Here is a 23,719-nt window from a genome sequence, read left to right on the forward strand (position 1 = left end):
CAGGGCGAGCAAGTGGGCTGTGCCAAATAACTTAGAAGAGTGAGCAACTGGACTCCCTCCAGCTGGTGGAAGCAAGTTCTGCCTTAGGTGGATTGCTGGAGAATGCTGACAGTCCTTTTCCTTGATATTAATGAAATACACGCTTGGGCTCTGCTGCTGATTTCAGCAGGAGCAACGTTACGTGGGGGGCGCGATGTGTTTCAACAGGTCCCGAAATGCAAGTTAACAAAGATGAGAACCAATGCTTATGTTTTGGGTAAAGTGTGCTGATAAATGCTGCAGTTGTTATGTGCTTAAAGCTGCTAAAGGAGAGGGTTCATATCCAGACGTGCTATTACCGTAACCGCTAATGCCTCTTGTTAACATGCCCTCGCCGTCCGCAGGGGTGCTGTCTCATTAGTCCTAAGTGATGTTGTGAGCCCAGGGTCGTAACCTGTCTGTTGGAGGAGGAGGAGGCTGTAAGGAACTTCTGTCCATCTTCGCTGCGGCAATATTTGGGTTTCGTTGCCTCGGGGTGAATATTCGTGTCGATCCAACCCCTCTCCGCAGCAGCAGGGTGCACGGGGTCCTGCTGCCCGAGTCGCGGTCCGTCAGCCACAGCGAAACCCCAGGTGGAAGCAAAGTCTGTTAAAGTAGGAAAAAGGCAGAAGCTGCTGACTTACATTCTGGCTTTGCGCACTGCGGTGCTGAGGTATTTACTTGACTTGGCAATCTAGTTACTGTGCATTTATTCAAATGGCCCTTTAGTGTGTTTATGCAAGTAGTTCGTTGCTACATCTCCTAAAAGAACCACACGAGTGCTGTCATTTGGTTGTGTAATCATTAGGTTGGGCTTTAAACAAAATTTCCCGTGGTTCTGTACAAAATTCGTGTTCTGGGAAAGAGAGTATTCCCACATTTGGGTAGCTCCGAAATGACTAAATAATTGATATTCAGGAATACATGGATGCATGCCTCAAAGAGGATTTATGTTTTTTTTTTTTTTTTTTTTTCCTTTGTAGTCCCGGGAGGGTTGGTTCCAATCAAAAACCAGAATGGGGATAAACTCTGGTGTGATCAGCGGGTTTGGAGGGAGCCACGAATTTCAGAGGTCTGTGGGATGCTCGGAGTAGTCCGACTTCAGTCCCTTCCTCTCCATCACCTAGCAGGGTGCAATAGAGCATTGACTTCAGTTTTAACGCTGCTTCAAAATGCTGCGAACAGCATAATTAGCATTGAGCCTGTCCTTTTACCTACACACAAGGCTGTAATAAGTCCTTAGAAGGAGGAGGCTTTTAATTAACCATGACCACCACCGCATGGACCATTCGGTGATTCCAAAGGATACCTCCATGGCTACGCCATACGGACTCGTTACGCTTCTCATCAGTGGGGCAGACAGACATGTTGGGTAGGTCCTATAGAAACCGGATTATTTTGTGGTCTTTTGTTCGCGTTTTTTTCACAATCTCCTGTGCCCCTGGGAACATGAGGAGCTGTGGCCCGAGATCAAAGGATGAGGTACGCTCCCTGCATACGGTATTGCAGTAAATCCGCAGGAAACCTAATTCACAGCAGCCCTGCTGAGATCACCAGAGGACAGCAATCCTCAGCGAGGAATAACCCACATGCTTGTAGAGATTGCACTGCACTGTGATTAAATCCCTTTAAAAGTAGAGACCAGACTGCTTGAAAATACCTATTTACTAGTCTTTGAAAATTAATACCATAAACACATTGAATGATACAAAATGGATAATGCAGCAGCTGACACCATTTAAAGTATCTTTAAAGGATTAGACCTTAAAAGGACTTAATTCAGCTCATTTAGCCATCCATGACATGTTTTCATCGGGTCTCTCACAGCTACCAACGCGCACGCACGCAGAGTGATCGGTTCTTGGATGCTCGTTGCCTTGGTGCCAGCCAAGTGCAGGCTGAGGATGACAGGTACCAGAGTCTTTGTCTTTGGCCTGAGGCAGTGAAATTCCCGTGCCTAATAATATCAGAGCATCTGTATGCTCTTCCAGAAAGAGGCCAGGCATGATTTTCATCTCTCAAAACCTTCAGTTAATGTGTGACCCTCATCTATTCTTATAGTGGGTTTTTTGTTTGTTTGTTTGACCTGTTTTTGGGGAAGCTCACCTAGAAAAGGTTTTTCCCTCTGTACCCATTCCATTTTGCCTGCTCTGAGTTGGAGCCGGTGAGATCTGACTCTGTGGGACACGGTATCACAGTCTGTAAAAACATAACGTGCTTTTAGTGAGCTAATGCCCTGTGCTCCAGCACTCATGTATAGATACCTGCAGTACATACTACAGAGGGCTAGTGATGGCTTGTCACTGAAGTGAATTATTTCAAATTATTTTCCTTAGCCTTATACCCCCCCCTTCTGCAACCCTTGCTCCCAGCTTTTGGGACTGTCGTGGTGAAGCTCGGCTGTCCCCGCATCCCAGCACTGTGCCCAGGGGGTGGTGAGGGCTGGGTGCAGCTCCAGGCTCCTCAGGGGGATTCGGAGCCCCTCTCTCGGGAGCCGGGGAGGCCCTCACGCCGTGCTGGAGGCACCCAAGGTAAGTGCTGGAAGCGGGTCGTGCGGGCGTCCCTTATGTTTACATCTTTGCAGTACAATCCCGATTTAATGAGCTGTGTGTTTTTTTATAGCGTCTTTTAGGAGCCTTTCAAGTCGAGTCATTAAATATATATTTTAAATAACCTCTGTATCTTAAAAGGGCAGTGTGCAATGCAAGTACTGGAAATCAAACAGCTATTCCCCTGACTTCTGAGTTAAGTTATTTCATTACAAATTTATGCGAAGCTCAGACACAATTTTTTTTTCTTCTGATTTCATGTCCTTCTTCTATTTTGCGCTGACAAATGATTTTGATGTTGCACTTAGAAATTCCTTCCCATTTTAAATTTTAATAGCCCCCTACCACCGATGTATTTATTTCCTTAAGTCTGTGACATCACGGATCTTCGGGGGGGGAGGGGGGGGCAAAATGCTGCGTAGCGCAGGCCCTAAACATTCATCCATTAACTCCTCTATGGGAGTTCAAAGAGAATTTTAAAGACAATCTCAGGAACTGAAATCCTCCTCCAGCTGAACAGCCTTGGTCAAGACTTGGGAAGTGCCCCAGCCATGCTGGCTGTGCTCTCTGGCCCTGGCCTCACTGGGAGGATAACGCGAGCGGGACGAGGGCCGGTTCGGCGTCTGGGGCTGTCCCACGCTTGGTGGTGATGGCCGGGAAAAGGACCCAGGTAGCGTCAGTTGTACGAAGTGGTTTTTGTCTCCTGACAAAAAGTGCTCCCTTGTTTCAGACGGACCACCGAAAGCCATCAGACATGCATCACTGACCAGCTCGCAGTTTGTTGGGTTGACATTGGCAATGAGCTCCTTCACGGGCTAGGGATGTTGCTGTTCCTTGGAAGATCTCGTAGTCTGAGGGCTTAACCCTGACAAGCACTTCAGGAGAAGTAAACGTTAACAAGGAGGTTCTTCCCTCGGCAGTCGGTGGGACTGTGGTGCTTCTACAGACACAAAGGGCGTTGGGCAAACCAGGAGCTTGCCTGGACAGAAGCAAAGAATGCACTGGTAGCACAGGGGAAGCAGCAAATTGGAAATAAGATTTATCGTAATTGGGGGGGATTTTTGAAGAAATTGATAAGAGATTGTGAACACGGGGAGAGGAATGCCTCTGGCTTTGCCTCAGATGCCTGTTGGCCACCTCCCAAGTGATTAGTGGTAACTTTGCAGCGCTAAATTAAGCCTTTGGAAGGAATAGTAGGTGAAACAAATGGAAAAGATAGCAAGTGTTTATGAACGCAGAGATGTTTGATTAGATTACACTAAAGATGAAATTTGAGATAATTAGTTTAATTAGCAACAGGAATTAAATTGTAAATTATTTCCCTGGATTTGTTGTCTTGTTTTGGCTCACGTAGGGCTATTCCTCGGTGCTATACGTGCCCACCGCAAGTGTGGGGAGGGAGGAACGTGTGCTGAGGTATGAGATGGGAGGCCAGGGGGTGCACAGGGGAAGGGCTGGCGGTGCTGTTTGCTCCTTGTGTGACCGACTGAGGGCTTTCCTCAGGCACAACCGGAAAGTTAAAGACTGAAGCTTGGGTAGGGTCACTTTTAGAGATTTGTTTCCTCATTTGGCCAAAAATATTATTATTATTTTTTTAATTCATAGTGCTTGGGGTTTGTTTGTTTGCAGCATCACCATGTGCCATCAGGAGAAAATTTATTTTCTAGAGTGGAACAGAAATCACTTGTGAGAAAAGCCTCCACATTACGACTTTTTGATTAGGACCCGCAGCCAGCAGCCATCCTCCATCACCACAGCGGCAGGTGCTGCGGCCGTTTTGGGCCCACCAGGCCCGGCGGGGCTCTCGCTGCTCCCAGCGGGGTTGGCGGTGCCAGGGCACCGGGCCTGCCGTGCCCGTGCGGCGGTACCGGGCCGGGCCGAGCAACGGCTCCGCGCCGGGCCGGCCGTGACAGGGCGGGCAGCCGCCGGGGCACTGCGCGGACGGACGCCGCTGAGGCGACGAGCGGCAGCCGTTGCTCGGCGGCGCGTCGTAGCCAATAGCAGCGCGGCGGCGGCGCGTCGCAGCCAATGGCGGCGCGGCGGCGGCGCGGCTCAGCCAATGGCGGCGCGGCGGCGCGGGGAGCGGGAGGCCGGCGGAGGGGGGGCTGCGGGCCCGGTGCCGGCGGTGGGCGGCGGGAGGCGGCGCCGCGCGGCTGGGGGCGTCCGCAGCGCCCTGAGGGCAGCCCGGCCCCGCACCGCCCGCTCCGCTCCGCTCCGAGCCGCACCGCTCCGCGCCCCCGGCGCCCGCGGGGCCCCATGTACGACAACTTGTACCTGCACGGCTTCGAGGACTCGGAGGCGGTGGGTGCCGTGGCGGCGGGCTGGGGTCGGGGGCTGCGGCGTTGCGTAGCGGCCGGGCCCGGAGCCCGGAGCCCAGGGCCGGGTCTCTGGTCCCGGGTCTCTGGTCCCGGTGCCGGCGGCAGGGCGCGGAGCCCGGCGGCCTGCGCTCCCCCGCCGCGGGGAGGGCTGCGGGACGGCTGCCTTCCGTACGGCGCCCGGGGCTGGGGGCTCCGGGGGTCCGGGGCCGTGCTGGCGGCTCCCCGGGGTGCCCGTGAGGCGCCCCAAGGGACGCGCTGATCCCCTTCTGCTGCTGGCAGACAGCCGTTTTGTGCCAGCGGGAGGCCGGGGAGGTTGCACAGCCGGCCGTGGCAGGCGCCGTGGCACCGGAGGGGGCTCGGGGTGCCCGCCCGGGGGGGCTGGAGCGAGGATCGGGTGGCTGGGTTCCTCAGGGCGCTCCTGGCTGCTTGGTGGAGGGGTGGCGGTGGCTCTGTAACCCTGCCAGTGCTCCGGGATGCTCAACTTGTGGGACCGGGGGGCTGGGTGAGCGCCTCATCTCCCATTTAAAAAGCAAAAAAGGCAGACCGAGCCCTAAAAACAACACGCGTCTCATACAGAGCCTAAGCCCCAGAGGCTCAGACACAAAGCAGATAAAATTCCCCGAGCGCTTGTTTGCTTCATGCTGCCACGCCACTCGCTCAAAGCGCCGTACCTTATTATTGTCGGGGATTCTGACTCACGAGCCGAGAACGCCCGCTGAGACAATATTCTGGCAAACAGGTAGCCTGATGGGGCACGGGGGTATTCCTTTCCAGCCAGGGAGCGAGCAGATGTAACGGAATTAATATAGCGAAGAGCAAACTGAGGGTAGAGGACCGGTTCCCTGCGGCTAAGAGAAAATAGCCGCGAGGATTGAGGAGGACTCGGTGCTGTTCTGGGCGTTAGGGGTTGGGAGGCACGGCCCAGGTGTGGTGTGCCGGGGGAACCCGGGGCAGGACGAGCGTGCACGCTGCACTTGCGCTCCCTGAAGCACGGGGAGGTGTGATCGGGTACTTGTGCTACTTGAAATACTTCTAGCACAAAATAAACCGTACCGAGATGAGTCACTGGTGCGGCTCACATCTTCCTCAAGCAGGCATTTGCCCTTACAAAACACATACAGCAGCTTCCTATAGGGCGGCCTAATGTAAGAAACTAGCAGAGAACGAGCTCGTGTTCATAGCAAGACATACAAGCTGACAAACCAATCCTGCCTTTTTCCCCCCAGGTTGTATTATTTGGCATGTTGTACGTGTTCACACTGCATTTTCTCTGAAGGAAGTCCAAGGGCACGTCCAGCTGTGGCAGCCTGCTGGGCTGGCAGTGCTTGCTCAGATCTGCTTTGACCTCAGACCTGGAAGGCAGCTCCGCAGGAATGAGCGTGGAGCTGGGGTAGGAGCTGCAGCTGTGCTGTAGCAGTTGGGTGCTGCTGTAGATGCTCCAAAACCAAAAATTGCTCACCTCCCTTTCCTGAGGTTAGTGTCGTAGCACGGAGAGGTGAGCTGCTGCCTTGGGCTTATCGCAGCGGACCTGTTCCTTCTCAGTATAAATCAGGGGAAGGAGCATCTGGAAGGGCAGCCGTGATCAAGGGTTAACCGCTGTAGGTTTTCCCTGGGCTGAATTAGATGTGTGCTGCTGGCTGACTCCAGTCCCTGCCTCAAGCTAACCTCACGCTGTTACAGGCAGAGACCAGCAGAATGGCAGTGACCTCGCTCAGCCACCGCGAGCTTCTTCAACAGTAAAGCTGCACCCACTAAAACACATGCACGTAGCAATTTTTCATTTACCTTGGAAGAAAAGGTGAACAGTGAGTGTGTGGCACTTAAACGGGGTGAACATGCTCACTGGGGAAAGCCACGCAGTGCTTAAAGATAGGAAGCTGGGGCTTTGCGCTGAATTTATCCCTAGGTTCTTCTGGGAGAGGATATACAGGGTAACTGCTTATGGAGCACTCTGGAATTGTGCAGGTGAAGTTTTCCTACTAAAGCCAGGAAGAAAGATGATGTTTTTCCGAGAGCGAATTGAGGCATAGATGATTTTCTTTGACTGAGGTTATTATTACAGTGTGTTTGTGTGTATATACCAAATGCATGCAAAAGTACGTGTTTACACGTATAAAAGAAGGAATGGGTTGTGCGTGTGCATGGGTACTACAATGTATTACCAGCTGTGATGATTAATGCCAAGTAAATGATGCACTAGCTAGCTACTGCGAGGGTTTTTTGGGGGAGGAAAATTACACTGCTGAAGCTGAAAAAAACTACCAGTGGTTGTAGGCAGAAAGTAGTTGCCACGTTGAGGGATAGAGGTGCAGAGAGAGACGTAAACAACTTCTGTGGACACAAATACCCTTGTAAAGAACACAAAGTTCAGGCTTTTATAGCGTGAAACATCTTCCGAGTGAGTTTTTGCCTTGTTTGTCGCCCTGTCCTGTCTAATCCGGGGGGCTCTGGGGGCTCGTGTGCCCGAGGTGGCTGTCGGCGCTGCTGGGACCTGCTGCCCTTGGGTGCGTCTGCCCAGAAGCGCAGCTGGTGGGGACGGACAGCCCTCAGGTGCTGCAGCCCGGCCAGCGGGAGGAATTGCTGGGCAGAAGGAGCGTGCGGGACAGAGCCCGACTTAAGAGGGACGAGGTGAGGGCAGGGAGCGGCCGCGGGGCAGGAGCCGGCACGTGGAGGCAGGGCGCTGCGTGGTGCCCCAGCTCGGCAGCAGGCGCTGACAGCGGCAGTAGTGCTCCGCGTGCCTCAGTCATGGCAGCGTTTCCATCCAGGCCGCCTTCGTCCTCCACGCGCCGTCACTTGGGATGGCGAAGAGCGTCAGGCTTTGTCTTCTGCTGGTCCTTTTGTTCCCTGCCGTTACCGATGTGCTTTTTCTCCAGCGTAGTCTCCTGCTTCTAAGCCTCCCGTGCACCTTGTGTGGTGTTTTCTTGACTCCTCGTAGTCTTCTGGCCTGCGTCCAGCCCTGTTCTGGCTTCCCTCCATCTCCTCTTTATCCCTGCACCTGCAGCCTGCCTCCTGCTGCCGGTGCTGGAGGGGGCTCTCCGTGCGCCAGAGCAGCAGGACGCCTTGCTCGCCGCTGTGTGAGCGGGGGAGATGTGCTCCCTCCACTCAGGGGTACCTGCCAGTTCACGCTCCTTATCACAGAGGATTAGATAAACGCTTGTCGGTGGGATCCGTGCCCAGATCCACAGCAGCGTCCTGGATAACCAAAGTCCTTTGGTGGTTGCAGGGAGCGGCCACCTGTGGGGCTGACCCTGGTGACGATCTTCAGAGGTGTGCCGTGCCGTGTGCGCGTTTCACCTGCGGCGTTCATCCCTTCGTGTCATGCGTCGCGTTAGAAAGCTGTGCTTGGCGTCATTCTGGTGCATTGGTACACCCGTGGTACAAACCGCTGGCAGATTTGGGAAGGGAAAGGTACTGGCGCACCTCGATGGCATCGCCCGCAAGCTGCAGGAGGCAGGACGGAGGCTGCTGTGACGCCGGGCGGTAGCGCTGGGCTTTCGTCCCTCTGTACAGAAGTTCTGTGCGGCATCCATGTGGAAACCACGCCGATCCGTGGGCTTGTCTGCAATCAGCAAGTGCCATTTTTGAGAGGGTGCTGCTGAGAGTCTCTGGGAGGGAGGGGAGAGGAAGAGCCGGGCGACACTTTGCTCACCACGCTCGCCGTCAGTGCCCGTATTTCGAGGCCAGTGTGCTGCTCCCGTTCCCGAGTTCAGGGGCGCTGCTGCTCGCACCAGTCAGTCACCTCTGCTAGCGAGCGCCTTCTCTCAACGGGGACGAGGTTCCTGAGTGCTGCTTACACAGACAAACATGATTACAGAAACCCAAGCCTGGCTAGGGAAGTTCGTGTTCCAGTAGTGGCTGGGTCTCTGTGGGTGCCTCTGGTCTCTGAGGGAGGGCAGGAAGCCTTTTCTTGCCCCGTGTGTCTTTACTGTGGTAGTAGGTTGAATGTAAGAAATAAAATGTGGGTGTGGGAATGTTTTACACCCTGTAACTTCGGTGATTATAGCACAAAACTCTTCCAAAGGGGCAGACGCCAGTATGCAGTGGGCACGCAGGAAGCCTCGTGCTCCGCTTTCTGGCCCTCCAACGGAGAGGTGTGGCAGGGCCACGGCCACAGAGTGTGTGTGCCCTGGGCTGTGGTCAAAAGCACGCACTTGCATTCTCCTATGAAATCCATTCCTTGTGCCTGCGAAGTGTGCCTCTTTCCATCCCAGAGCCTGTTAATGTAGCGGGTTTTGTGGCACCAGATCTGTTTCACAGAACATCTCGGTACAACGCGCGGCTGAGACCAAGCAGAAGGCTTCATCCGGCTGTCAGATGAGCCGTGGGATTTCCAGGGGGGTTACAAGGGTTGCGGTCTCTGTTGGAGCACCGCTTCCATGGGTCCCTTCTGAAACTGTCAAGCTGAGGACTGGAAGGTAGCTGCCTAGATCTGGCTGTCATTCAAAGTGCCCTGACAGATTGAGCAGGCAGGGATGAAGGCTGCTCCTGGGTCATGCGGTTTGCTTCCCCAGCAGGTTTGCCAGCAGGGTTCAGTGGCAGCGGGAAGCCCGGTGCCACACGCTGCCTTGACAGCGCACGGAGCAGTGGTTCGTAGGTACCATTCGTTGTAGAGTAAGACCGCACAGGGACCGTGCTGCGTTCCAGCCCTGCGGGCCGTCTGGGAGTCGTTGAGCTTCCCTTTTTCTTTCCTTGTCACTGAAATGAAGAGAAAAGAGGTGAAGACTGCCGAAGCTGTCCCGCTTTGTGAGGTCTGACCGCGTGGAGCAGCGGGCGGGCGGTCTCGTAAGGCCCTCCGGAGCTGCGAGAGCAGCGTTTGCAGTGCCAGTCGTTGGCTGATGACACTCGTTCCTCTTCGAGCGTAGCTGTTCTGTTTCTCCATCTGAACTAGTTAAGTTTTCTAATGGTTACTCCAAAAAAGCTGAGTAACGTTAGGACCCAGCCACTGCGGAGCTGTTTGCCAGAGTGCTGCCAGTTCCCCACTTGCTGTTTGTTTATGTGGGGTTTTCAGTTCCAAGTACACACCGAGGTCTGTCTCGAGTGGGAATTCGTCAGGTAGCTTTGTTAGCACGAGATTATCCTCTGTCCGTGAAGTCTGCTGAATTCTCGTTGAGATTTGGCTTTTACAGGGTCAGAGCATTTGCATTTTTTTTGACAGTTCCTAATGTGTTTCCATTAGTTCCTAATAGCTCGCCTCGAGTAATGAATCATCATCTGCCTGACGCTTCCCTTTTGTATGAGGGGCTGGCTGACAGGGACTGGAAAGCCGGCTTGTTTTCTCTTTGGGGGTTTGCTTGGGTGGTTTTGCTTATTTTTTCCTGCTAAAATTTCCTAGCGCCACTACAGCATCAGCTATTGTTACAGTGTCTGATGTTTGCGCTCACTTTTAGAGTGATTTTCTGCCTGACTCAGATCTTGTGTGCGCTAAGTGCAGTGTTGTGATCTGATAGCGTGGCAGGCAAAGAAAACCTGCAGGAAGAAGAATATTTTTTAGAAATCACCGCCTGCTGTTTCCATAGAAGTGTTGTTTTCAGCGAAAATGCGTTAAAATCTAAACCAAACCAAACAAAAACCCTTCAAGGCAGCTAGCTGGAAGGACGTGAGGAGGACTAGCTGGTGTTGTGTGCTCAACTTCAGCGGCGTGCAAGAGCCCACCTGACGGGGACGGCGCGTTGAGCAGCAAGGCGCGTCCTTCCACGGCCTTACCCCAGCGCTGGGGCTCCTCTGGGCAGCTCTTGAGCGATCTCAGGGTCCGACTGACATGACGAGGGCTGATCCTGGACTGTGGATCGCTTCAGAAACGTCCCGGTGTTAAGAAAATGCCGCTGCTGGGAAGCGCAAACAGCGCTCTCCGAGCTCAAGGGCGCCTGAGGGAGGAGCGGGGCCCTTGGCGCTGAAGGAGCACATCGCAGAGAGAACACGCAGCGAGGGGACGAGCTTAGCCTGGGATTTGGTGGTGTCATGGCCTGCTTCCTATCTCCCTGGAACACGCTCTGCCTGTGAGATCCGGGGCTGTTAGATGTTTGTTCCATTGAAGATGCAGCTACAGAGATAGTGGGGCCTGGTTTTAAAACCAGCGACTCGCGCGTACGCAGATGGCTTTACCGGCAGGACAAGCCTGCCAGGCGCTCGTGGTCATTCTGAACCCAGTAATTAATTTCAAAGTGCCACTTAGCTGCCTGAATGCTGAGTTTGCAAGCGCTGTGGGGATTTGCTCACCAACTTCCGTCAGATCCCAGTTTGTATTTTTCCACAGTGCTTCGTCGCCCATTTTCGTGCCAGCAGTGACCCGCTTCCAGCTTTGGAGTGCCTCGCTCTGCAGCGTCCCCTCCTGCCTGCCGGGCCTTCAGCACGTCCTTGCGTTCAGGTGCACCCGCGGCGAGGCACGCTTCTGGAAGACGAAGAGGTCGATCTCTGGTGGGCATCTCACTTCTTTTCAGACGTTACATCACAGACCTGTGCGTGTCAGATGAGTTTTGCTGCCTGCCATCACTCCTGGTGAAATGCCATCTATGTACGGAGCTGTTCTGGTGCTTGGCTTCGAGGGAACTTCTGTTGTGTGCTTCCTAAACCAAGGAAAGATTTGCCTGGAGCTGCCTTGCCCCCTTAAGGCATCCCGGGTGACTTCCCGGGGACCTGCTTTGTGCCAGTCTCTCTGTTCTGGGCACTGGCAGGGATTTCGCCTCTGGAAACAGGACACAGGAGAGCAGGTCTTGAAAAAGGAGAGGAGATTTTGGCAGCCCAGGTGGGTTAGACGGGCAGGTGGCCACGCACGGGTAGGCAGCGCGGTTAGCACGTGGAGGGTCACTGCTGGCCTCCTCCTCCCGGCTCCTGCACCTTTCACTGCCTTCCCCTCCCCTGAGGGTCCCTTCGGTAACGTGGCGCGGTTCCTAACGCGCTCAGTGTGAGCTGGCGGTGCCTTTGTGGCCACACAACGGTGAGCACCTCTTCTGATGGCCGTCGTGTGCCCACCTCCTTCTGCCTGCCCCACAGCGCTGATTCCGAAGCTTGAGCTTCGCTTTGGGGAACCACCTGCGTGTCCAGCATCAGCCACGCTTTTCTGCCCCGCACGGAGAGCTGGAGGAAGCCGGGGGGGCATGGCCTTGTGCATGCGCAGGACTTTATTCTGCACGTTCAGTTTCCACAGCTGGCCTTGTCAGGAAGGTGGTTAATTGCTTTTCAGGAAAGGACTATTTCAGGAGGAGCAGCAGTGGACCGCAGGTTCTGCTTTGGTCTTCAGGGCTGTGAGGATTTTTGCTTTCACAACAGCACAGAAATGCAAGAAAACGGTGGAGGAGGACAAAGGGGATGAGAAGGGCTGGTCTGTTTTTTCTCCTGAAAACATCGAGTAGTACAAAGGCTGTATGAATTACAGATCTGGAGCTATTTGGTTGTGCTTTTCCACCAGCCTGACAGTGATGTGATTTATTGCAGCAACATGGAAGAAATCACGGGGAAAAAATACTCCGTATCATCCTGCTCCGCGCTGAAGTGGTGGAGCGCATGTTTGAACAAGCTGCTAACACTTCAGATAAAACTCCCCAAGCCTTTCTATTTTGAGACAATTCTGCTTAAACCAAATATATTTTCCCTGCGAGTCCTTTCCTGTTTTTTTCTATGCCAGGCCATTTCCCCGCAAACGGGCTCTGGCGCTGCTCGGCTCGCTCGCTCCTTCAGCTTCCTCCCGCAGGCTGTTTGCCCTTCATACAACGGCGTCACAGTTAGGGGTTATTTACCATAAATGTCCGATTTTCTTTTAACGTGTGTTGCTGTAGATGCTCTTGAGTCTGGTGTTATGAGGCTGGAGGATTATTTTTTGAACGGCCGTGTCCAGTGTGGCCGTGAAGGAGCCCTGGGCCCCTCTGCTCCCCTGGGAAGAGCCGAAGGGCTCCGTGCCCTGCCGCCCATGGAGACAGGTGCAACCCGAAGGCCTCTCGCCTGGTAGCTCCAACAGTTTTTCCAGAACCTTTCATCCTTTAATCTGCTCTTATTAGCACCCAGTGAATAAAATCCTGGTTTTAGTGGCTACGTCCTATGGTATTTCCTTACAAACGTCTTCCAGTGCAGGATTCCACGGCATATTTTTAAACCTTGTTCCTTCTGCGATCGGTGTATCCCCTGAAGAATACATCTCTCGGTTTTGCTTGGGAAGCTGTGCCTGCTGACAGATCGCCAGGTATTCCCTGCTAAGCTACCTGTGTCGTGAGATACCGCAGTAAGATTTCATCCTCCAGAACAACCCGTGGTGCCCTCATCTCCTCCTGGCAGAACAAGCCCGGCGTCGTCCTTCGGCGAAGTTTCGGTTGTGGCACCCAGTGCCGGGACTGGGCAGGAGGAAGGCTCCAGCCGTGGGAGAGCCGCCTCCATCGCTGTTTTATGCCTCGGCACCAGCCACGTCTGGAGGCAGCGCGGCTTCCCCTGCGAGGGGGAGATGTTCGTGCGACAAGCACACCGGGCAGCAGGGACCTGTACTGCTGGTGCTGAGCCGGGGCTGGTGGCAGGCTCTCGTTTCGCAGGAGCTCTTCACGCAGAGTAACCTTACGGGTGTGTGCTTGTCATCCAGTGTGCCCGCTGAGCTGTCTGCGTAAAGAAAGGAGAAAAAAGTGAGCAGAGTTATTGCTCAACACACTTCTTCTCAACGCTTCTGACAAGATATGGGAAGGAGCTTTGTTGCCGTGCAGTACTTATCCTGGTTAAAATGTTCTCAAGACCTCAGCCCTATGGTATCCACACCATAAAACAGAAATACTGGAACTCGGCACTTTTTATCAACATCTTATTAGAAAATGAACAGTATACAGACTGATGCAAAAAAAATATATCAGAAAAATCAATTTTACTTTACTTCCCTGCATTTTTCTGTGCTAATTTCCGTTATCAGTTATTTGTCCCTTGCTGTCCTCAGGAGCAGAGCTGCAGGAAGCGTTCGGTACCTGGTGTTGCCCTCCAGAACGGATCCGGTTTAGTAGGGCAGTAAGCGATCCTTGCCTTTATCCTGTTGGGCCTGCTGCATCCAAACATGCAGCGAGCGGGAGGGGAAGCGAGGGAGCGCCGCAGGCTGGAATACCTCCTGTTAGCCACAAACTGTATTTCACAGAGGTTGTTTTGCTGAATTGAACTAAGCAGTTGGCTTCGGCTCTGAAAGTTGGCGTTGGATGTCCCTCCTGGTGCTGCTGCTGCCACTAGCCACAGCTATGCGGGAGGTGCGTCATCTCTGACAGTGTTTGAGGACACGGTTAAATGTTTAGCCCCGCGACTCCCTTCTGAGCATCTGAGGCTGCCTGCTTCTTGGCTGGGAGTCCAGCTTGCACCTTTCTGTAGCAAAACCTCCCTGTGTTTGGGTGCAGGCGTTGCTCTGACCCGCCTGGCTCGTCCCGTTGCTCTTTCGGCTTGTGCTGGGCCGGCAGAGCAGAGAGGGTTTGGGACGATGCAGAGAAAGCTCTTTCCCTGGCGCTTTGGTCTCTCCCTGCCCAGACATTTTCTGGAGGTTTTTGGCTATTATTCGTGTTCTTTCCGAGCCTCTCATTTTGCACTATTGTTTTTTGAGAAGGGGGAGGAGAGCCTGGCGCTGTGCGCGCTCTCCGGATGAAACCGCATCAGCATGGCAGAAGTGTGCTGCCGAGAGCTTCGGAGTTGCATCTGGCCCTGTGGATGTCGTGCGTAAAGCTCTGTGCTTCTCGGAAAAATGTGTTTGGCCTCCCAGTAACCGGAGTATGGACAGTTGGAAGATGCAAAAAAAAAGTTTGCCTCCTACTGAAAAAAAACCTGCAGGCCGAGGGCTGTGCTGACACCGTTGGTGGTAGCCGAGGGCAGTCTGCACCAAGACGCCTACATCAAATAGCTCCTTGTGTGTACGGCCCCAGGCTCAAAACCCTTTGGTTGATCCCTAGCCCTTGGTTTTATACGTTTCGGGCCAAAACCACATTGACTGTATCAGGCCGAGCGTGTCCTGGTGTTGCCCCAATTTAAAGTTACAGCCGTGACACCTGAGGGATGGCTATGAGCGTCACTATGACATGCAGTGTGCTCAGCACTAAGATCCCTTTCCAAGATGCACGGTAGGACACACACAAACATACTTCCCCACGTTCTGTTGTCTGCAGGAGGAAGCTCTGCTGGTTGCGAGGTCTGTTACTCGCTTTCTCTGCGTGCAAGTGGTAGCTGCGAGGGGAGAGCAGACATTCAGAGGGAGGTAAATTGGCCCAGGTATTTTGTGTCTTCCTTCATAGACAAAAATTTCGTTTATAAACGACTGGTGAGATCTATTTGGCATCAGAACTCAATATTTTACAAAGCTATTGATAAAGCTAGGCTCCCCTTCCTTTGGCTGCTCTGATCTCCTACAGAAAGAGAAAGCTCAGGCTGTATCCTCGGAATAACAACAGCAGCAAAGTAAATAAAGGAAAACACTGCCGAGTTGTTCTGCTGAAAGCCGATCCGTGGAGAGGTATGGCTGGGGTCCTTACAGCCTGCTTCTCAGGCTGATGTGCTGAACCCCGACATTTCCAAGCCTTCCTGGCCTCAACAGGAATTACATATGCCCATTAACTCTGGAATCTGGGGCCAGAGCCGAGCTAAGGGATAAAAAAGAGAGCCTAGGTTTCAGCGGAGCTAGACTTGTGCATTTCAGGGAAGCGCAGCCCCAAAGCCCTGATTTCTTCTGCTACTAAATAATTCCTGCCTTCGGTTGCATCCTCCCAGCCCAGCTGCAGTTGCTGCATCGCCTCGGAAAATGCTGGTTCCCAGCAGCTGGAAGGAGGCTAACCGCCCTTCCCCATCAAACCTCTTCAGGAAGAAAATCAGCAGCGGTTTCCTGAGCGGCTGCCTGCCTGCCTGCCTGGATCCGTGCTGCAGTCTCGGGGGATCCTACAGGACGCTCTTTTATTTTTTCTGCCTTTTTATTTTCCTCTCCTCTCCTAGAGCGAGTCCCGCTCTGCCGTAGCCCCGGCTTGCCGCGGTGCTGCTGACACAGAGCCCGGCTCCGGGCTCCCGGCCGCGAGCGGCGCTGAGGCTGCCAGGAGGACGAGGCAGAGCCTGCTCCTTCCGTCTCTCTCGCTTCAGCGGCTGCTCTCCTCCCTCTGCTCCGGCCGGAGGGATTTGGCCGAGCTGCCCGAGCAGCACCCCGCTGGGCGCTGCTTCAGGAGGAAGGGGAGCTGCTCTTCCCTAAGGCTCAGCAGGGTTTTCTCCTTCATCTGGCACCTCTTGCTAATTCGGTAATTTCTCTGTGTGCCAGCAGCATGCCTCGCGCGGCTCCTTTCCAGCTTGGAGAGCGCCGCGAGGGCTGCAGGATGGCGGAGCTGAAGGGGCTGGGGCAGGGCTGCGGGGCTGCGGCTCGAGCGGTGCACAAACAAACGTCAGCAAGGAGCAGCTCGCGGCCCGGCTGTGTCTGCGCTGGCAGCCTGCTCCTTCTGCAGGGCCCTGCCCGCGGCCCTGGGCAGGCACACGGCGCGTAGGGGCTGCCAGCAGCCCCAAACCCCCCAATCCCGGGCACATTTTGCGCTTGTTGCTGTGCGCTGCTGGTGGAGCTGGGTGCAGACCCTGCCGCAGGAGCCTCCCCTTGCTGCCAGCAGCGCGGGGCACCTGGGCTCGCAGGGAGCGGTGGAGCACGGAGGTGTCTCGGTGAGGTCTCCAGCACCGCGTGCCGCCAGCGCCGGGCCGAGCGCCTGTGGTGGGAGCAGCGCTGGCCCTGGCAGGTCTCGCACAGCCTCCAGCGATGGCTTTCGGTCAAGTGCATTCGCTGAGCAGCAAAGAGAAAAAGCGTTTGAAAACTTGTTGTAATTTTTTTCCCCTCAAGACCCCATTGCAAGTGTACCTAAACATTTACCCTTGATCCTCCTTAACCCAGCTCTAGGGCATCAGAAGCAAGGCCGGAGGGCTGGCTGCCGTCACCCTGCCCACTGCGGAGCCCCGGCAGTGTAGGGAGAGCTCTGGGGTGCTGCCAAAGGCTGGGTGCAGATGTGACCAGCAGCATTCTGCAGCGTAAGGCTCCAGGTGGAGTAAACGTTGATGTTTGCATGAACGTTAATAGAAGCTGTGTCTGTGTGTTCATCCCCAATCTCTCCTGCCCTCGGAGGTAAATACGATCACCTGTCTGATGCAGAAGACACCTAACAGCCAGCACAGTCTTGTGAACTCCCCGAACAAACCTTTTTAGACCTTTGACCAGGCTTTGACTTCTCTCTAGCATCATACTCATTCCCTGCCTTTTTGGGCACATTTCAGTACTTGGATTTGTAGGGCGTTAGCAGAACCTCTGACAGCAGTGGCATTTTTTGAACAGATGTACCTTTTGCAGAATATCCCAAAATAACGGTGAAAGCTTTAGGCCAAAATAAGGGGTTTAAATCTTGTCAAGTTTTTGACAGATTTCTTCCTGACAAGGCATTTTTCCCCCTCTTTCAGCACAGAACAATATGCAGGTGCTCAAAGTCCCGTTCGCTGCTCCTGTAGAATCGTGTTACCGATTACAGGCGACAACTTTGATAGAGAAGGGGCTTCTGGCACGGAGCGGGGCCTCCGGGTCTGTCTCTTGCATTGCTTCTGCCGGATCCCGGAGGTTGCAGGTACGATAGTGACTGGTAGAGAAGCTTTGTTCTTGTTGCTGGCATGCCCGCTGGAGGCAGGTAATAAGAAATACTAAACCCTTGTTTCTTCCAAGCCATTTAATTAAGAACCCATTCTGAGGTAATGCTAGAGACGCGTATTAAAAAAAGTGGGGTTTGTCTTTGAGTTTCCAGCCTCTCTTTGTTTAGGTCTCCCAATGACTGTCACGTGCTGTGTACTAGGTACGGCTGAAACCGTTTGTCATACACTCATGGCAGTCGTAAGGCTTTGGGACCAGACATTCAGGCTGTGCTGTGTGCGGAAAAAATATTACGGTGCTTAGGTACAGACTTCAGGCTTTTGCTGTTCCTCTTCCTGGATTTGCATTTCTACCTACGGTAACTCGGTAGATTCCTAGATTATCCCAACAGTGAACAGATGGAGAGACCTACTGAGACCTATTTAGCCAGCAGCATCCCAGGATTCCTCTACGTCCGTGAGGTTTTGTTGTTCCTACTTCTAATCTCCCCATGCCAAGCCCTGGCTGATTGTCCTGTGTCACACTGGTCCTTCCTACAGGTCTTCTGGGATACGTGATCACATACACCTCTCAAAGCATGGGTATATTTTGAACATATAAACCAATATTCAAACCAGAATAGGTACAGTAACCCTCAACAAGTCTCTGTGTTTTTTTCCCTGTGTTTCATGCAGCAGTGGTTGCAAAGCCCAGTGTGCCTGGGCTACCTGTGTGCTCCTGGCCGCTCGCGGCCCCGAGGTGCTGCAGTGGGGCGTGCTGAATTTCCAGCCCTGTCCTGTGAAGTGCCGGGCAGGCGGTGGGCAGCGGAGGGCAGGCTGTGATAACCCCGAGGTCCTGGCAAGTCCGTGGAGCCCTGGGTTGATTACAGCAATTAAGTCCCATAAAGTGCCGCTGGAATATTACCTCGGCAGGTGAGAGCAGGATGCCCTTTCACTTCTATTTTGCTCTCAGCGTGTTCAGTTTTCAGACCGCAAGCTTTTCGGGAAAGGAGTTGCTATTTACGGAGTGCATAGTACTTAGAAAATTAGGGCTTTGTACGAAGATATTTCCAGCGGTGTGGAATAGCTGTGAATCCTGCAGCCGGGTGATTGCAGAAAGTCGTCCTTGCTGCAGGAAAAACGAGATCATAGCGGCTGGGAGAAGGGTCCTGGGAAAAGACAGAGCGGAAAACAGAAAAGGAAACAAAAAGTAACGTGCTCTGGTCGTAAGCCTAATTTATTGGTGCTTAAAGCTGTTTCCAGGTCTCCGAGTTTGGAGGCTCGTGGAGGCAAAAAGACAGCTTCTGGGCAGCTGGGGTGCCCCCAGCGCTGCGGGGACGGTTTGGGTCCTGCGTCGTGTCCTACTAGCCCGGGGGCAAGCGGCAGAGCCAGCATCGGCTCGAGCAGCACCGGTGAGCGCGTGCTCTTGCTAAATCAGCCTGGTGACGTCCCCAGGCAGCTCAGCCTGTTCTAAACCGCTCCTGTTTGGAAAGCAGAAAGGAATATTCGGGGCTATTTTGGTTGTTTGAAGCCTGGCGGTGTGGGAAGTGGTGACACCGCGCCAGAAGGAAATTGGGACGCTGTGATCACAGAACTCCTCAAAAAGATGCGTGTTCTCTGACTGAGCGGGCGGGACCAGGGGAAGCACGCGGTGAAGGCAGGCGGGATCTTCCTGACAGGGGGGTCTCGGGGAAAACTCCCCTTCTTGTCTCGCATTTGTCGTATTTTTAATTTTTTGATGGTGTTGAGCATTCCTGCTGTGGGGAACTGAAGTCTCCTATGCCTGTTAGACACCCTTGAGCGTGACGATGACAGCAGCGTCGCTCCTGGTCTTATACATGGTGCTTTAGGAACGTGCTCTAAGCTCAGCGCCCCTGCCCTAGAAATGAGCTAGATGCAGGGGTTTTCTTTAAAAACCTGGCGGCGTTTGGGGGCAATATTTGTCTCTTCTGTTCCCGAGACTGAGAAACATTTGTGACTTGGCGGCGTGGTGCTGGGGACAGGCACAGGGCGCCCTTCCGGCGCAGTTCGGCTGGGATGGCAGGTGCGTCTTCACTGGCTGCCGTGTTCTCCCCAGGTGTCAGCAAACCCACGAGGAGCAGCTTCCCCAGAGCCTTGCGGAGATCACTCGATGCTTTCAAGAGCCCCAGTAATTAAAAACAAATAAAGCAGCGTTTTTTAAATGTTGCAGCTTTCGCGTGGTGCCTTTTATCACTGGAAAAACACCTTTTTTTTTCTCCTGTGGGCCTCCTGAATAGCTTTCACGGAAAAGAGGGCCCAGCTGCAGAGATTAAAGCGAAATCCCGAGCGGAGGTGTTCAGCTCTCCATTCAGTCGTCCCTCCAACCACAAGCAGTGGGAACAAATGCAGATCAGAGCCTTCCCAGGCAGCCACGAGCTCTTTTCATGGCTCGAACAAAAATAAAAAAGGCATTTGAAAAGTTGGTGTGCTGCTCGAACTTGGTGGTGCGGGTGCAGTTTTAGAGAAGAGTGATCCGAGTCTTCCGCCGTCTCTCTGGCTTTAATCCTCATCCCTCAGTGCGCTTGGATTTGTAGTCTTTTAGGTCAAAAAATAATAAGGGTTACTTTGGAGGGATGGAAAAAGAATACGGGGGTACTCGCGTCTGCCATTTTGCACTTCTGTGGATGCTGTAGGCAGATGTTTCAATCCTGGCAGCCTCCCGTCGCAAGAAGGTGGTGCTGGCGGTGCCGCGGGGCGCACGGAGCTCCTCTCCTCGGCGCTGCGTGCCGGGCAGGGACGCAGAGCTGAAGGCCCGCGGCACGGGGGCTCCTTCCAGCAACCCGGGGCAGCCTCAGCCCGGGCTTCCCCGTGGTCCCCGTGGGTCGTGAAGCTGTGGGCTTGTGCACGTAACAGCAGGTGAGCGTGTGCCGTCGTACACGTGAGGCAGCCGGGTGTGCCGTGAATGCTCACTTGAAGAGCCCAGCGCTTTGGCAGTAAGTGTATTTATTACTAGTGCTTCTTTTTTATTTTTTCTACCAGTGTTTTCAGATGTAAAAACACAATCTGTGCTGAGCTGAGGGCTGCTCGAAAAAGGAGATGTGACTGCAAGATCTCAAATTCAGGAAAAGAGATCGTGAAAGGAAATAGCAGAACGGTTGCCCTATTTTCTAATAATTAGTATTCATAAAGAAGCAACATGTTCTAACTACCTAGTAATTTCCAAATTGCTGAGACACCTAATGAGTTGTCTTAAATAAATTTACCAAACATATAGAAGGAACTAATTACCGAGCATTTAATTCTGAAATCCCAACCCAACGCAGAATGGCTATGCAGCTGGCTCGGGTGTGGTGGTTGTTGAGCGAGAAAACGGTTTGGTTGGGAGCTGAACCTTGTCCCGTCTGGACCTTCCGCGGCACATCCACGTTGTCTGCTGGGCACGGAGCCGGGACAAAGCGCTGCTGAAATCCCTGCCTACAGCTCCGCTCGACCCTGCTTTTAACGTTACGGCAGCTGTAAGAGACTAAATAATTCTGGAGGAGAGAAAAATCAAGCCGAGGGCAGTGCTGCCCTGCCCGTGTCAGCTCTGCAGGGCCTTGCTCCTGGGAATAGCCCCTTGGGTTTTGTTGCTGTGGCGGCTTGCAGGGTCCCGAGTCGCACAGGAGCTTTCGTGCCAAGGGAGCAAAAGCCAAAAAGACCAAGGCGTGTGCGATCAGCCACCCCTCTCCCCAGTCCAGCTGCAGTCCCTGGGGTTGCGGTGGCTCCCCGGGACCTGTCGTAGGGCACCGAAGCCTCTGCAGGGTGCAGCAGCCGTCGGTGCTTCCCGGTGCCCATCCCACGCCCCGGTGCTGAGGATGGGGCCTCGGCCGTGCCGTGCTGTGCCGGGAGAGTCCTGCAGCCCGCAGATTGCCTGGCCCCAGGCTCGCTGCCGTGCACAGCGTTCTGCCAAAGGAACAGATACCCACGGCTTTGCTTTCGCCTCTTAATTACATCACCTGCCGGTAATTACATTCGGCCGCCTGCTCTGAGCGCCAGGACCAGGTGAGCACCGACTGCAGGCAGCAGTAGTACCCGCCATCATTTAAAAGGTCGCAGTTTTGGTTTGTACCATTTCTTGCCTTGGAATATTTGGTTTTCTCGGTTACCCAGCTTCTGCTCAGCCTGTTAGAACGAAAAAGGAGTCACGTTCCCAGCCGAGGAGTTCCTGGCAGGTGGGAGAAGCTGCCCTGTGCGTCGCATTCGTTTGCACTCCGCGGATAGGAAGTACAGCAGAGAGCAGATTTTTTGGTTTGTGTTATCTGTTGCATGAATAGGGCTAACAATGTGTGGCTTCCAAAAACTTACAGCCATAAACGTGTTTAGAAAAAAAATGTCTTCGGTCCCCAGGTGGCTGTAGGTGTCCATTCGCTGCCGTCTGGCAGCATCAGTGTGTGCAGGGCCCCGTCCCAGGACGGGGCAGAGCTGTGCTCTGCAGCCCAACAGGCTTCAGGAGAAATCCCTTTGTGTTCCTGAGCAGCTCCGACCTCCCGGTCGGGGAGCACGGGGCCTCGAGCACGGGGACTGCCACGAGTGCTCCTGGGAGAGACGGGCCCGGTGCCTGCAGGTGGCGAACGCTGCCCTCGTGTTCACGGGGAAGGCAGAAGCTTTCTCTCCGATCAGGGTTCGGTTTCAGAAATGCTTCCTGGAGCACCCTAAATCTTTTCAAAAGAGACTGCCTGTCATCTGGCTTAGTGGAGCCTCTAATGGATTGCCGCGTTAATTGCACGAGCTATATGACAGCGCATCGCACGTTATGGCTGCTCAGAGAGCAATTCGGGTCTGTAGATTCCTGGCGGTTGGGAAAAAATTATTTGCAGCCCCACTGAAGTCTTTTCTTTTGCCTTCTGAGACCGTACCAGCTAAAAGTTGGCATTTTCTTCCACCCTTTCCTTCAGGGAGAGGGCCTGGCTGGCTGCCGTTGTCCAGGAGCAGGGCGCGTTTTCCTCCCAGGCAGCCTGGGGCCTGAAACCACTGTGGGTTTGCCCTTCCCAGCCCCGCAGCCAGCTCGGCCCGTGTCCTGCAGCAGGCCCGGCAGCGGGCAGGAGGACTGCTCATCCGCCGGTATTTTGTAGCTGCTGAATAAGTAGAGCCGCTGTTCTTCCTGCTTTGGCCGAAGTACGCGTTTTCCCTCCCATTTTTGGGATTGCTTCAAACCTCAGTGTTTGTATCGAAGCTGAATTATGCTAATTGGTGAGAGAGGGAAATGAATGAGGGAGAAAATAAATAATAAATCGCAGGAGAAATGAACTTGCAGCAGCCCAAAGTAAAATGGCTGTGAGACACGAGGCAAGCCTTGCATTGCCTTGGATAACACCGCTACCTAGCACAGCCTGTGTCCTTCGAACTCTCAGAGCTGGTGGGCACTGGAAGTCCTCGCCTGCTCTCCCGCTTCACAAAGTTGCTGCATCTCCCCGGGCCATGAGGCCGAGGCAGCGCAGCAGCGTGACGGTCTGACCCCAATGTTAGGTGTGAATGTGAAACTGGGGGTGTGCGCGATGCGCCCCCAGTCATCGGCCTGCCGCTGTAAGCAATACAGAGAAATGAAGGGGTCTTTTTGATAAAGTCCTGGTGTACAGAAGAAGACAGGGAATGCTTTCTCTCCTTGTGCTTCGCTCGTTTCCCCGTAGACTGCCCCCATAACTTGGTTTCTGTCGCGTGGCTCAGGCAGGCAGTCGCTCTTCCCCCGGTGCTGCAGGAGAGCGGCTGCGTCGTAGCAGCCAGTGCCATCGTGCCTGTGGCTGCACACCCGAGCTGCCGGCCCAGAGCTTCACTGCTCTCGGTGCTCTACAGCCGTGAGTCTTCATGTGGGCTTCTTGCACAAGAGAATCTGGCAACGTTGCAATCCTCAATCAAAAAAATGTAAAAAAACGAAAGTTAAATATCGGAAGCGCTGCTTTTTTTCTATGCAGCATCTTAAAAGCAGCCAGAAGCTGGACCGTTCCCCTTAGACCGACTCCGAGCCCCATTTTGCGAGTCGAGGTCGCTCCTGGCAGGAGCCCTGTGGGGCTGGAGCAGAGCACGGCGCTCGGGGGTGCCGGCTGCAGGGGCACGGGGTGCCCGCAGTCGGGGGGCACTTGCAAGGGCGAAGGAGCCGTGCTCTTGGTCCCCTGCTCTAACCGACCGTGGCACTCACGTTCCTGGGCCTGTGCTTCGGTGCTCGCCTCGGGCTGCTTTTTCGTCCACCTCGCCGCCATTTGCAAACCTGCGCCTTGTTTCCGCAGCGTCCTGCGGCTCCCCGTCCCGGGAGGCGCAGTCCCGGGGCCGTGCCTTGCAGAC

General features: G+C 54.1%; 1 protein-coding gene across 9 annotated transcripts in view; it reads left to right on the top strand.

The window, feature by feature from the left end:
- Nucleotides 1-23,719, top strand: part of CACNB4 (calcium voltage-gated channel auxiliary subunit beta 4) — a 79,546-nt gene that overhangs the window by 23,553 nt on the left and 32,274 nt on the right. Inside the window, exon 1 of one of the 9 annotated variants that reach the window (XM_083841115.1) lies at nt 4,710-4,868. The exons of 7 other annotated variants lie outside the window; for them this stretch is intronic. In XM_083841115.1, the coding sequence (XP_083697241.1) occupies nt 4,824-4,868 (45 nt within the window). In that variant the 5' untranslated portion in view covers nt 4,710-4,823. Of the gene's footprint in view, nt 1-4,709; nt 4,869-23,719 lie in introns of those variants that run through there. One more of the 9 variants, XM_083841119.1, reaches the window with a different exon arrangement.

Source organism: Anser anser (genome assembly GCF_964211835.1).
Source record: "Anser anser genome assembly, chromosome: 6".
NCBI classification, from domain to species: domain Eukaryota; kingdom Metazoa; phylum Chordata; class Aves; order Anseriformes; family Anatidae; genus Anser; species Anser anser.